This window comes from Rhea pennata, chromosome Z (assembly GCF_028389875.1).
Source record: "Rhea pennata isolate bPtePen1 chromosome Z, bPtePen1.pri, whole genome shotgun sequence".
In the NCBI taxonomy this organism is placed as follows: Eukaryota; Metazoa; Chordata; class Aves; order Rheiformes; family Rheidae; genus Rhea; species Rhea pennata.
Genome location: NC_084702.1, coordinates 72083926 through 72099252, shown reverse-complemented (window position 1 = coordinate 72099252; position 15327 = coordinate 72083926). Strand labels below are relative to the sequence as shown.

The 15327-nt window shown below is 41.6% G+C and overlaps 1 protein-coding gene across 1 annotated transcript in view; it reads left to right on the top strand.

Moving 5' to 3' along the window:
- Positions 1 to 15327, top strand: part of DNAI1 (dynein axonemal intermediate chain 1) — a 138116-nt gene that overhangs the window by 51886 nt on the left and 70903 nt on the right. Inside the window, exon 13 of the mRNA XM_062600032.1 lies at positions 4938 to 5185. Coding sequence (XP_062456016.1) covers positions 4938 to 5185 — 248 coding nt within the window. The remainder of the gene's footprint in view (positions 1 to 4937; positions 5186 to 15327) is intronic.

The window sequence follows — 15327 nt, the reverse complement described above, 5'->3', positions numbered from 1 at the left end:
TTAATGAATTCTCAAAACTTTTTTTTTTTTTTTTTTTTTTTTTTTTTTTAGGCAGGGGTGGTTTTGAAAGTTCTGTGTTAGTCTTTTTCCGAACCACAATGATATGGTTCAGAGCCACAGTGTATCAATACAGTAATATACACGAGTGCATCTGGGCGTTCAGAGGGAATAGAAACACAGGAGGCATCAGAGATCCCTGTTGGGATTTCTCAGGGATCCTGGGGCAGGGCCACTTTGAGCAGACCCCTGTGACGTCCTAAGTTCTGCTCCCCGTTCCTCCAGCTTGCTGACATGCCTTTGGCAGTCCACTCCACGGGCCTTTCTCACTCTCTTGGCAATAAAAAGGAGACATGATTTTTCTGAACTCCTTCTCATTTTCCTAAACTGTTGGCATACAGTGGAGCTCGAAGTGCCAGCCACTTTTCCTTCGGGACGTCCCTTTTGAAACTACAGTGTAGCGTGGAGCTGGCTGAGCTATTTAAGCAAGCTAGGAGAGAGTCTTGCTGAAGCAGCACAAGCTTATTCATCTCGCTTTGCAGCAGGGTAGATTAGGCAGTGCTCAGTGCCACACTGCCCAGGTTTTACTCACTGGTAGAGGAAAAAAGTGCTTTGAGAATTCATTAATTTGTGGCTTGCTCAGTCGTCTTTCTGTGCCACACAGGCTTATGCTTAGCCTGTGCTCAGGGTTTTACAGGTCTCTGTTTGCTTGGGAAAATTTGCTGGCCTGTAGTAAACCTCTTCTGTCCTTTAAAGATTTTGAAGGCATGTAAACAGCTGAGCCACTTCTCTGGGTACCACAGCTTTTGTCTTTGAAACAGATCTCTGCAGAAGAGATCATATTACCAGTGCTCTGGTGTAAAGCACAGTCAGCCCGTTCCTTTGGCTTCTCAGAAATTTAAGTCAAAAGGAGGGAGGCCCAGCCAACAAGCTCATCAAAGCATGGATATATTGAGGAAAGGAAAATATGTGTGCTTGTGCAGCTGTGATGCTCAGAAACAAGTACCTGCTCACAACTGTGCTTCCTCATGTTACTTTTTCTTTTAGATGGGATCTCAGAGGAGAAAGGACAGATTTTAAGCAGCAATGTTTACTTTTAGTGTGGTGATTTCTTGGCTTGAGTCATATCAGCTAGACAGCTTGGAGTCTTCATTTATAAAAAGCTGTGTATCATAGGATTTAAGATGTAAGGTTGCAGTATTTGGGGGTTTTGGATCCTCCAAAGAGAGAATAATTTACCATTTTATCAAACAAGAATCTGTAGCATTGGCTTCTTGTGTAGTAAAAATCTCTTCTTTGACTGATGATGACTGAGGGTCCTCACTTTGAGATTTACTGTGCTAATGCAGGATTTACCACAAGCATTATGGTTTCTAACTTGAAGATACTGTTGCATTGAGCTGACTGGTTCCACCCACCAAGCATTTCTTAAGAAATGGATGAAATCCATGTGCACCTGATGGTCTTTGCTGAACCAAAAGAGAAGGGGTTTTTCTGTTCAACAAACAAAATATTTTTATATGATGTTCAGCATTTATTGGTGCTTTTAAATTCAACTGAAGGAAAATATAAATGAAAAATCTGGTAAAATGGACATTTAGCAAAATACCAGAATGAAACATTTAGATGTTTTTCACTTTTTTTTTTTTTTTTTTTTTTGCATGAACTAATTGGTGATGCCACAATTATATCCCGAATCATATTGCTATAACTGAATTTGACTTTTTCTGAAAAAGGGTTTGGGCTGAATCTGCCCACCTCTAAGTGCAAATGCAGATGAATGTTTTATACAGCAGTAACAGTTGGTTTGAAAGCTATTTTGATTACATGTAATGCTTACAGACTCAGCTCTCCAGGTTGAGCCCAGTATTAATATTATATGCTGCTTTCATTAGCAAAGCTTTTCTTCCCACATACCCTTGTTCTGTGACAGGATCTGAAATTTAACCTCCACTCAAATGGACATTTAGGATCCTCATCACATACAGTTCTTCTTCATTAGGGCAAGAGTCTGTTTGCCGTCCTCTTACTACTGTGCTGTCTTGTGTCTTCCTGAAAATAGAACGACTCCTGCTGGCATGTTTTTCAGAACAACCATCAAGTATCTCGGTTATTTCCAGGCTTTGTATCTTGGAAGCATCCATAATAGTGCACAGCAGCATTGAGTAGAGGAGCTGTCTCAGCTCTCCAGCTGCTGCTACTTCGGCTCTGCACCCTTTGCTCCGCTGCATGGTGTAGACTCTTTTAACATTGCTTCACTGAGTAACCAACATCTTGAGAGTTGGAGTACGCAGGACTTGGAGCAGGCTGTAGTGCTCTTCTAGGTTTTACGGAAACACACAAACCTTCCACTTGAAAAATCCATGCATTAAAACTGTTACTTGGATATGCTACTTTGGTTATGTGCTTTCTGGAATATTGAATATTGCTAATGAAATCAGCTTATATTTTTCATTTATTAAAGAGGATGTTGGCATGTCACATCTTAGGATTCTGGATGAGAATTCACCGTTCCCTAAATGGATTTATATGCTTATTCTCTGGTGGTTATTGTTTTACTGGGATTTGTATGCCATGCTCTAGTGTTAATTGTGGATTATTCTCATCACTTTGCCTTTCATCAGAAATAGGCTCTATATTAGCAAACATATTATCTAGGCTTATCTGAAGTATTCATCTATCTATGATTTAACCCATATCCAGTGTATTTCATAACACAAAGGAGAGAATGGGTGGGAGTCGGGTCTTTGCCCTTACAGTCAGTAGAGCCAGGAGAGTAAGTCAGCAGACCGAATATAAGGATCTTCTCTAAGGTGAGTTTTCTACATTCAGTGAAGTGAATTGATTGATCTCTACTGATCGCAGTGGGAGCTTAGGCTCTAAGCAAACTGGCAGACAGCCACTGGTAGATCTGCATTAGGAGTCTTAATCTGCAAATTGAATCCTGTATGTCACCCCTGTTAGAGCTTCTTCTAAGGCCTTGCTTTCCTCTTTGAGGCTAACTTTCTCCAGGTAGATTTGCTGATGCTACTGAAGTGTTTTACCACAAAAAGGCCCTGCTCTGTCCCATCAGTTAATTGAGGAATGAGGCTGGCCTGTAATCCTGCCAGATCGACAAAGAGGCACCTCCAGAAAACAGTTCAGGTCTTTAGTGGGCTGACTCAGTCCCTGGAGATGTCTCTCTGCTGTCTGTGCACAGCTTGGTGTCCTCAGACAGAAAATGAATGTGTACTGTGGACTCTTTGGAATATGCCATGTTGTTCAGCACATTCCAGGAGAAACTAGAGCAAGAAATGAGTTCCGTCTAGCAGATTTGACTTCCTAGATACTTCCCCTGTGAGTCGCTCCTAGTAGGTCACCAGCACAACCTTGCAGCCTTGTTTCTTCTGCTGAGAAGAGGGATTCTTCTTTATCTGAACCTACACCCTAGGACTTAGACTTAGTGACATTTTGATTACATTAGTTTGCTAAGAACAAAGGCAGTTCTGTGAATTCGGAGAAGGATAGCGCAGATCTCTGACAGAAAGCAAGTTTATTTTCTTTTCAGCTAGAATTCGAGGAATAAGCTCCCCCCTTTTCCAAATAATATGTTAAAAAACATTGTTTGGGTTCTGTTACTTCTAAAACAATGCCCGTATTGGTATCTCACACTTCTGCAAAGTAAGGAAACCTTTTCCCCTGCCTGGCTCTGGTCTACAGAGGATCCCATGAAAAGGAGCGCTTTGTACTTCAAAAGTTAGAACATGTCCAAATGAGCTGCACTGATAGTTTTGTTGATGTATGGGTTACTTTATTAATTTTTCAAATGTTCTTCATATGGCCCTGATAAGTTTGAGGGAAGCAACATCTGTATCTACAGGCTGATTAAGGAACAGCTCACTGCCAAGGAGAGTTCTTTGAAATTAATGTTATCTCTCGGTATGTACTTACCAAGTCGTTATCCTGCAGGCCGGTCAAAATGTTAGGCAAGATAGGAAGTACTTTTAAGAGGGTGACTATTCTGGAAATACAACATGTGCTGGTCGAAGCACAAAAAAGTGGTAAGTTTGTTTCCCATATGCTACATGCCAAAGCAAAAAGTAGTACTTGGAAGGATGGCTAGGATTCCCTGAGAGAGAGCACTGTTTTGATAGGTTAGGAAAGCTCCTTCTTTACTTCTGGGGAGCTTATCTGCATCAACAGCTTTTATACCCCTTTAAAAGAGTTTGGAAATTATTTTTTAGACAAGCAAAAAACCTAAGAACTGCAGAGGACAGTCCGGACATGATAAAAATGAAAGAAAAATGATCTTGCTGAGAACAGGGAGAGCTAATTGCAGACTGTGGAAAGGAAAGGTAAAAATAAGTGGAAAAGAAAATGGAAATATTCAGCAAAAGAGAACTTTTTTGCAAAACAAGGAGAAGATGTTGGCTATAAATTGAAAATAAAGCTGCAGTGACTTGTGCATCGCACAGTTATGTGTAATGGCAGTGGATGTGATTCTGTGTATGTACTTAAATGACATGTTTTTCTCTGAAGAAGCAGAAGAGGCTGTAAATATCAAACACTGCCAATACAGAAATTGAAATGCATCTATCCTTGGTTCTGTCTGCGTGTGTGCAATGTTAATGAAATCCAAACTCAAAGAAGTAAGTGTCCAGGAGTTTTGAATGCATTTGCCCTCCAAGGTCTCTCAATTTTCCATTATAGAAACAAGCTGCAAAAATAATAGTTTTTCTGCACTAGCACATTGTCCCCATGTCCTGGGGCTGGCATATCGCTGGAGAAAAGGCTGTTCAGGTCTAGGCACCCCAACATGACTGTTCAGTCCTATAATTGAAGTCTTTCCCACATGATCTTGTGTTCAGATTGATTTTAGGCATAGGTCAGTGCTGTCGGATCATATGTCTCAGTAGTAGAAAATCTGGAAAACTGATTTGACAGTGAAACTCTTTGCTTAGATGACTTCATGAAACAGAGCCGGGGCATGCTCCTGCTGTACACCATGAAGAACCCATCCTTCCCCGAGTACATCTTCAGCAGTGAGAGTGGCATCATGTGTCTGGACATCCACGGTGACCACCCCCACCTCGTGGCAGTAGGCTTTTATGACGGCAATGTGGCCATCTACAACCTGAAGAAGCCAAGCTCCCAGCCTAGCTACAAGAGTAGTGCTAAGTCAGGAAAGCACACGGACCCAGTGTGGCAGGTAAGCATGCTTTTCCTTTCCTCTAACTTGTCTTTTAATTGTGCTGAGTTTGGGCACAGCAGGGAAAAGTGCTGTAGAGGCAGATGTGTTGGTTTAATATAGGCGTTAGTGACTGATTCAAATGTGATACTTAAAATTACTTTGGAACTATACAGAAATGTAGAGAAATTGGATGAATCCTTGGTCCTCAACAGAAACTAAACATGTGAGCAAACCTCTGCTTTAAATAATTATTTCTCATTAATTTTCATTATTTTAAAATTACTTCTGTTTGGGGAGGAACTAGTCTCTTCTGTATATACTAGCTTTCAATGCTAGTTATTTTCCAAATACAAACTCAAAGGGCAGCCACTAATGAGCAGAGTGTAAAACACATAACTGGTCCTAAAAGAGACCTGTGCTGGGACCCAGCTGGCCTAGGGACAGCTCCTCATGAAACTAGCTGCTGTTGGGATTCAAAATGCAACTCTGTCATTGACCTTGAAGAGTTCTAGTGAATTAGGTATTGTGATGTGCAGGTGATGCTCTTGAACTAATGCCTTTTAAAATACCTCCCTGGCATCTGTTACAAAGAGTCTCCAGACAGAGGGTATTGAAAAGGGCTAGGATGAATATATTGTTACATCCAGCTGGCTTTATAGCTATGTCTACACTGTAACTTGAGTTAAAATTGGAGCACTGGAAGGAGTGTGTGCTTCTGATCTCTTTCAGAGCAGCACAAGTGTGCCAGCACAGATTTCAACACGACCTTTATGAGCCTGCTGAGGTCCAGGGGTGTGTTTTCGGTTTGCTGCCTGGGGCTGCAGATGTTACCACCAAAACTATTTCTGTCACCCGTGTTAGGCACTCATACCTCTAGGCACACTGTTGAAGTTCCTTGTTCTTTGGCACTTGCCATACATAGGTTGTCCCTGCTATCATGGCCTTTATTATTGCATCTTCCAATAAAAGTCCAAGAAACAAAGGGATCTTGATGGACCTGCAGATGAATGCAGGACTTGCCGAGAGCAAGACTGGTGCTTGCTGTAAACAGGGAGTTTATGGACAAATGCAACATTTTTGAGAAGGCTTAAATTTTAAAATTATTACTTATTTGGCCAAAGCTTTTCTTCTATGAAACACCTTCAGCTCTTCTTTCAGGTTTACTTGGGATCCCCAGCCATGGTTGTTATTATCATACGATGTATCATATGAACACATTCACACACACTCACATATTCACATTACAGAGGGCAAAGAATTGCAAGCTCCTCCCATTGCCGTAGTAATAAGATGATTGCACAGCAATCAGAAAAACTCGTACCTCTATTGGAAAGATCTGAACTGTAGGCATTTGTCAACATCAGCCAAAAAGGTTAGAAAGAGTTTTTGAATTTCATTTCATGGGAGAAAAACAGGCATGAAGGATGGTTTGTTCAGCTGAGACTGGATTATTATTCCTCTTTCTGCACTGAAAGGTTCCAGAAGATGATGGCTTCTCAGATTTAGTTCAAAGATGCTCTGTTTCTCCCCACACAAATATCCCAGGTAGTCTGAATGCCTCTTTGTCTAGACTACCTTGTGCAGTTCTCACTTTTATGGTGATTGCAAACCCATGACTTTAAAGAATGATTAGAAAAGTAACAAAAGCCTCCCCAAAAAATAAGAGTCTTGTTTTTTGGACTGTTTGGTTCATTCTTTTTGAAACAATACAGTCCCCTTCACAAGAGAAGCAAAATGGGAAGTTTGTAAAGCAGCCTGACAGTTCTTTTCTTTGCCATTTCATCTTCAATGACTTAGTAATATCTCAGTAACTTTGCATAAAACAAAGGCAGTGTAACATAGCCTATTATTAAGACCAAAATAATATAGTACAAATTTTCTAATTCTATTACCTAAGAATGAGGTTGTCTGCCTAATACAGGCCCCCGTTTCGTAAAGTGCATAGCAATGGCTTCTTATGTATTTGACAAGAGTTTTCTATGTATTAAGTCCTACTGCAGTGAAATAATAGAAAATTCTGGCTTGTTTTAAATTATATACTTCTAATCTTTACTACTAACTGATAAAATTCCAAAACCAGAAAGGAATAAACACATACATAGACATAAACACATACGTAGACACATGGATACATATGTATTCAGTGTTGTGTGGCTAATATAGTTACCAAAACCTTCAGTCTTAAAATAAAACTGGAAATGATCTCCCAGGTCAGTGAGTTCAGGCCTCTGCCTTTGACTGTGTGGTACAAGCTGACTGAACGCCAGCTTAAAAGCAGTGAGCTCCTGGGAAGCTGTGTGAAACCTGTGGCGTTCTGCTGGGCAAAACCCAGACTATCGTCCACTTCAAATAATGATCCAAGCAGTCAGCGAAAACCTCACCCCTCCATCACTGCCAGCCCTGAGTACTCCTAGAAAGCAAGTCCCTGGGCAGGACATCTGTTCATGGCTGTGGCTAAATCCCACAGTTTGGCTCTGGATGTAAATCAGGATGCCCAAAGTGGTACGACTTGACTAGACTCTGCCACACAGCTTGGCAGAGCCCACCAAAGCGGTCTCCTCTGGGGAGAGGTGTCACCCTGCTGGCAAGGCACTCTCAGCTTCATGCTTTGCCTTTACTTTCTCCCTCATTTTTTTAAAAAAGATGATGATTAGATTTATTTACAGCTGGGGAGAGTGCTTTTCTTCTTACCATTTGTCACTAGGATATACCAGATATTTTACGCAAATCTGAAATAATCCAGATAGACTTTTTCATCTGAGAAAGTTTGAAGAGTTTGGAAGTTTGAGCATTTCAGAAACAGAAAAATTGGTATCTGAAACTATCTGCTGTGTCAAAGTTTGTTTTTGCTGTTTTCCTGTCTCTTAAAACATATCTTATTCAACAGATTTGTTTCCACTGTGTTTCTAGTTCATGGTTGCACATCTAAATAAGGACTTTATTCCTGCTTCCCACTGGGATTAGTACAGAGCCAGTACTCTTGCAGGGAGGTTTTTTTTTTTTTTTTTTTTTTTTTTTACGTTACTCACTATCAGAATTATTGACTAAATTCCCACTGCAGAGTATTGACCCTAAGAGCTGCAAAGGGAACATTTCTTTCAGCTGTGCTTAGAGCAAATCTCAGCTGTGGCAGCCTTACTCATGAGCACGATTTGGCCTGGGATTTCTTTAGAGAGATCGTTGGTTAGAAAAACAACTTTGTTCATTGTTAATTTACTAAATCTGATCTGGCCTGCCTGAGGAGCTGTCAACATGGCACTTCAGATGGCATCTTGAAAGAATTATTTTCTGCCTTATATTTGTGCATGGGAGGAGAAAGGACTGGCCACTGCTTGCTAACTCCTTGCCAAATGCCCTTCAGGTTAAATGGGATGCTCGTTGTTAGCATGAAAAGGGCACAGCAGCATTCTGATAGTCTGTGGTCTGCCAAGGGAAACTAGGGGAGGTATCAGCTTGCATAAGAGCTTCCCAGTAGAATTTGTGGAAGTCCCATCTCAGGTGTAAAATCAAACAAAACGCACCTGAGACTCTCTCACTGGGATTTTTCCTGTAACTATGTGATCTCTTCTGTATCTCTGCTTTCTGTATTCTTATCTAAGTCCTTAAATAACTCTGCAGTGAGTCTTACAATGCATGACATCACCTCAAACTCACCTAGCAAGATCTTACTTTGCTGATGGAAGTAAATGAGTTCAGTTACAGAATGCCTTTACAGTCAGCATAACCTGCTGTTCTCCACTACTGGGCACAGCTCCACAAAAAAAGGCCTTTCCAGGGAGCTGACTGTATTCCATGCACTTAAGAAAAAACATTTTGTCGTAATCTACTGTCACACCAGCACATTGTTTCCTTGCTAATGACTGTCAGTCTCATAAATCTGTCATCCACAGTCAGACAAACAGCTTCTGCAGCATACTTTGCTTCCGAGATGTTACTGCTTCACATAATATTGTGTTTATTTGGCTGCAGGCAAACAAAGGGTTTGATGCAAAGAAAATAAAAAGGAGAGACAGAAGGCTGCTATCAAGGTCAGAATAAAAATCAGCTGTCTCAAAACAGTCTCAACTCCCATCCTGTTGCCTTCAGAGCTAAGGAGCATAAAATGGGTATTTTCTGGGAGTAGTTCAGTGGTAAAATCTCATTTTAAAACCTGCCAGTACTTTTCTCCTACTTTACTCTTTCTACCAGCCCTACCTTGCATACCTGGCCCAGTAAAAGCAGGGCAAAAAACTTGGTTAGCCTTTTATATCCACAAAGAAGGGAAGCCACTGCATTCTCACCAAAGAGTTACAGCTTCATGTCAGTCATTCAGACATGCACAGAAGCGCTGAGGTGTGGTAAGAGCTTCCACATGCTGGCCAGTGTGGGCTTGGGGCCCAGCGACCTTGGTCTGGCAGAGACTGCCTTGCTGGGGCAGTCATTAACTGCAGTCCTGCTCCCTGCAGTGAACTCTGCATCCAGTAGTAGGATGTTGCAGCATCAGCTGCCCCAGACTGTCCAGGGCCTTTCACTGCACTCATTGCTGTGGCACTGGGAGGCATTTGGTGGCTGACAACCATCTGCCATATGTTGGCTCCTTTGTCCTTGCCTAGAGAGAAACGTAGGCAGGAAGGGCTGTGTTTGGGAAGGGTTGCCATGTGCTTGCTGTAGAAAGCAGGATAAAGAACTACAGCTTTCCAGGTATCCTTAGTAGTTGGGAGAATTCACTGTAGAGTAGCAGCTGTGCTGGAGGAAGTCCTGTCTCCCACACAGTCAAGTTTCACCATTATTAGGGAAAGCTCTGTTGAGCCAGGGAGGTCCATCCTGAAGCCTTAGGCTCACTTCAGCATCCCGAGCCCTGGTCTTTGTAGTGGCAAGAAGATTGGAGGACTTCACGGTGGGTTTATGAGAACCACACGCAGAGAATGAGGGGACAGATGTAATGTGCTATGAACCCCACATGCTGCCAGCTTCATGTTCATGTGATCTGCACTGTTGTAGACCAGCCAAAAGAGGAAGGAGGTATGAACTGCCATAACAGTTCTGGGATGGAGAGGTCTCCCGTAGTCATCTTGAGGGGGTTGAGGCAGGACATGGTGCTGTGGCAGAACTGCTTGATATTTTGCAGCATGTTTGTTCAAAACGTTTTGGACCACTTCTTGGAGCTACTTTAAGATTAGACAAGATAAGCGCCCAAATACTTCTTCCTAAGTATCTTTGACATTAATGGACAAAATCACTGATCTTGTAACATCAATGTTGTATTTTTTTTAAGACAGGATCAGAGCATACCTTCTAAAGACTCAGTTTTGGTAGCTGGTTATTTTTAAACTGTACCTTGAGTCTGGATTCTTACAAGTTAGACATTATCTTGCAAAGCATTGAAACCCTCCCTTGCAGATAACGTAAGGTTTGTTTGAAAAGGAGCTTTTTCCCTTTGATGCTGCTTTTCCCTCTGTACTTCATACAGATGTTGAACTTTCTTTCTGTCTTCTGCTGTCACTACTGCTTGTTAAATAGATTTTTCTCTAGCATTGTATTGTTGGTTTTCAGGCTGTTTATTTCTCTTCTGGTGCCTATAAGCAAAGTATTTATAATTTTTTGTTTGTTAGTTGTAGTTGTGCTAGTTCACAGAGAAAACTTCACTCCTAAAATTTAAGAGTCCCTAAAGGCCTTGAGATGTTGGAAAATGTTAGTCTGAAATTTCAAGTGGCAGAGAAGTTACAATGCATTTCTTTGGTTGCTTGGATCTTTAAATCCTGTTCTATTACTTTATAACAATTGTAAAAGTTAATGGAATATTTAACAGGAATCAGGAAGTTATGTCGGATCTTTGTGGAGAAAAGTATTTCTGTGCTGGTCTATAAAATGTGACTGCTCTGGTCATCTAAGATGCTGACTGGTAGATCCTGAAAATAGATGAGAAAGCACACAGGCCGGATGGGTCTTAATAGCGCTGACTCAGCCTGTGAAAGATGAAGTGCTTCACTGAAGAAGAGGAAATAAAGATAAGAGAGAGAGAAGGGCAGAGCTAGATGCAAGCTGGGCAGGGACTTACTGTAAGCGAAACCATATTGATTTAGGGCAAGGTGTGAGAAGCAGGGCTCGCCATGGCTGATCTATTGGGATCTTTTGCAGCCTCTTGCCACCCTACAGGGCTGGGATAAGCTGCAGTTTAGGAGATGTGCAGCACCTGGCATGCCCAGGAGCTGGCTTTCCTCTTCCCTGCTGCAAGTCTACTTGATTCTGTGATGATGAGAACCTTCTTTCAGACATATTGCAGATGCTATCTCTGATTTAGCAGCATCAGACAGCTTGAGGATTTGGATGTGAGCCTGCTTGCCATGTGTGTCTGCTTTCTCTGCGCATGGAGAAGGGAACTTCATATTTTGTCTGTATATTGGAAATCTTTCTCGATGAGCACAGTCAGAATTGAAACTATGAGCTGTGAATTGCAATAGGTTGAATACCCCAGAGCTTTGCTGGCCTTTGGCAACCATCATTCAGCTGTGTGTTGTGTCAGGCACAGGAACAGGACTACTGACAGGACAAACTGGAAGACTCTAATGTCTGGTTCCTTGCTCCTCAGTTGTTAACATACCAGCCTAATAAATACAGCGGGAAGCACTGTGAGGGGAATAAGCAAGCAGATTCCTGGTGAAACACTGTACCGAGCAGAGCATCCAAATCCCAGCAGGAAGAAAGCAAACTGAAGGTAGAGCCAGCACTACCCAATTCCATTTCTAATTGAGCTGTGCTTCCTCATGTAAGTCTGAGTCTCTGAAGCATGAATGATGCACAGGCCTCTGGCTAGGTCTTTGCCCTGCATGAATGTCACTCTCATGGTCATACCTTCTGCTCAGCTCAGTGCTGGAGTCACTTTCAACATCACTGAACATGTTTTTGGTAGGAGATGTTTCACTACCCTGTTTTTGCCTCTCGAACAGGTATGTGGTGTGTGAACACACTAGTGCAGTGGCCTGATTCTTCTCTCCTGTCCACTGGTCTTGCACTCTTGAGTTCATTTATGTCCAAGAGATGGTGCTTGGGGCTGTGAGCACCAAAAGGAAACTGTCAAAGAAGGCACTTGATCTACCTGTGGAAGAGAAGTGATTTTCAAAAGAGGAGTGTTTAAGAAGCAAAATAAGACATGGGAGTTTATTTTATGTGAAATTCTCAGTGGTGGTGAATACATCTACTGAAAGCTTCCCTTGGTGGTGGTCATGCTGGCTCCTCCACTGCCTCTTCTGTTTGACAGAGGAAACTTTTGAGGAGGAGCAAAGATGAGGAAGGCCTGTAGTAAAGCTTGCAAGTTGTCATATGCTGCTAGAATGAGAGGAGGCATTTGTAAATTATTAGGCAGGAAGTTCATCCTATTGCCTGCAGCAAGAGTAACCATCTCACACCGGATGAGCCTGGTGTTTCCTTATTCCCATGAATAAAGCCATCAGCCAACTTGCTACCCGTGAGCAGGTAACTCACGGCTTGCAGAAGAGTGCTGCTCTGGGAGCATCCAGGCTCTCGGGGACCTGACCTCCTTATCAGCTCCTGTGCTGTGCCTTCCTTTCCAGACTGCTTTGAGATGCTTTGGGTTATCATAGTAGTAGGCTGAAGAATTCTGCCTCCTGGATATTTGCTTGGTAAATTAATGTCCTGCCAAGCTGACTGTCCTGGATACTGCCACACATCTTTGTAGATGAAGAAGCTGTCTTCATTTCAGTACCTATCAACTGTAACCAAATCTAAGCGCCACTCTGACTCTCCTAACTAACATGTTTATTATCAAGAAAACTGTGTACCCAGAAATGCAGTAGATGAAGTCAGGAGGCCTCAGAGTAAGTCCCTATTTCTGCTTCAAATAAGATGGCAGGGAGTACTTTGGGCTAGAGCTGTTCGTTAAAGATGTAAGAGCAATGAAGGAAGCACAAGCTAGACTGGAAGCTGTTGGGCTTTTTGAACACTTCAACATTTGTCAGCAATCTAAACCATCTCCTCTCTAATGCAAACAGTACAGTCAAGGGTTTAAGTATTACTGGCTCACCGTTAGGAAGATATATTCATTGTAGACCTTCTCTCTTTAATGATTTCTTTCAGGGGGGGGCAAGTTTACTTCCTAAGCACACTGAGCTGATCCGTTCTGTCATGTTGCATGATTTTACAGTAAACGATCAACCTATTTTTCTACAAAAGACAGAATAGCACTGAAAACTCTGCTGTGCTTATCTTTTCCCTTTTCTGTAGACTGCTGTCATAGCTGAAACATTTACATTAAAAGAAGTCCAAATTTTCAGATTAGGAACATTTTTCAGTGGATTTATTTTTAAGTGTTTTTTATATATATGTAAATGAAAATAATTTTTATTTGTATCTCTCCGTCAACTTTTACTCATAAGACTTGTCTGTTATACAAAGGAATCTATTGCAGTGAATGAAGCAGTCACAGTGTGGTTGAACTTGACGTTGCAGTAAACTCATGAGGCATGAGACTGAATTTAAAATTAGACTGAACCTTCATTTTTGGAACTGGAGAACTGTTCTTGAATCACAGAAATGAGGACTGGTAGAGTCTGTGAGAGGAGAGTCCCCTTCCTCCCAGCCATGGCATCGCAGGTCTTGTGATATCATTCCTGAAGTGCTTTTTTTCAAAATGAGACTGAATAATTTAGCTATCTTCCCCAGTACTGAATAGACTGAAGTTATTACCTAGTATGTCTTACATGGTACACACCTCTTAATGCATGTGAAAAGGACTTCTGTTTTTTTTCCCCAAAAGTATCATTTTGCTGATTCCCTCACGAGCCTCTGATCTTTTTCTGTACTACTGCCACTGAACCAGAAATCCTCTAATTTGTACTTGTTTATATGCTTTCTTCTCCTGTCTGCAGCACTTTGCACTTGTCTTTATTGAATTTCACCTTGTTTTCAGACTTACTGTAGTTTGTAAGGATAAGTTTGAGTTCTGACTGTAATAAAATCCTCTCCCTCTAAACTAGTATCATCTGCAAATATCCCATTTTGCAAGTTACTGATAAACAGAGTTGGGCCCAGGACAGTCCTTAGTGGGATCCGTCTACAGATGTTTTCCTAGGAAGTCAGGAAATTGCTGATTATTACTCTTGAAGATTCATTTTTCAATTACTCATCCACTTTACAGTAATTACATCTATACCTTATTTTCTTAGCTTGATTCTGAAGACATCACAGGGAGTATGTCTAAGGCCTTACTAAATTAAAAATAAATCACATCTGTTGCTTCCTTCTAATTCTTTAGACCCATTACCCTGTCAAAGAAGGAAATCAATTTTGTTTGACAAGATCTTTCCTTGACAAGCCATATCCACTGTTTTTTATCTTTTTATCCTGTAGAGACTTACGTATTGATGACTTAATTGTTTGTTCCAGTTTTCAGATTCAGAGTTAGCCTGACTGGTCTACAGTCCTGTTACCTATCTTTTAAGACAGGTTTTGTTTTGGATTTCCTGGGGGAGTTATTTGCTCTTTTCCAGTCCTTTAGGACCTCTCCTGTATTCTGTTGCTCATAGATAATTGCAGATGATTCAGAGATTGCTTCAACTGCTACCTTAAGCACCCTAGGGTGAATTTCATCAGGCCTTGCTAAGCTGAAAATATCTGTCTTATCTCAGCATTCTGGTCTTAAAGTTAATTTTATTAAATGTCTAGTCACAATTTATCTTTTTATTCAGGACTGAAACAAAGAAGGATTGAATACTTCTGCCTTACATGTGGTTCGCAGCAGGACCTACTTTCCTCTATGTAAAGGATGAATGGGGTCTAACAGTCAGAGGCTCAGATGAACCTTTCTGGGACATGTAATTTTGGCTCCATGTAGGCACCTCTGTCCTGGCCCAAAAGGTTACAACTGCCTCAAAAGCAAGTCTCCAGTTTCTTCCCTCTGCGTGCATCTTAGGCAATGGCCAGTTTTCAAGACCTGCAATGACTCCTGAGGCTGACAGTTGGCCAGGCAGCCCAGTTCTCCCCATGTGGCAGGCCTGATTTTTCCTTTCTGGGGCAGCTGCTCCTCTTTAGTTATTGCTGGATTTCTCTATCCTGTATATTTTTACCAGCATCGTGTCTAAAGCTCAAGGATGTGGACAGGGAGAGGGGACAAGACATTCATCGCTGGGCTCCTGAAAGCAAAGTCAAGTGCGCTTTCATGACTT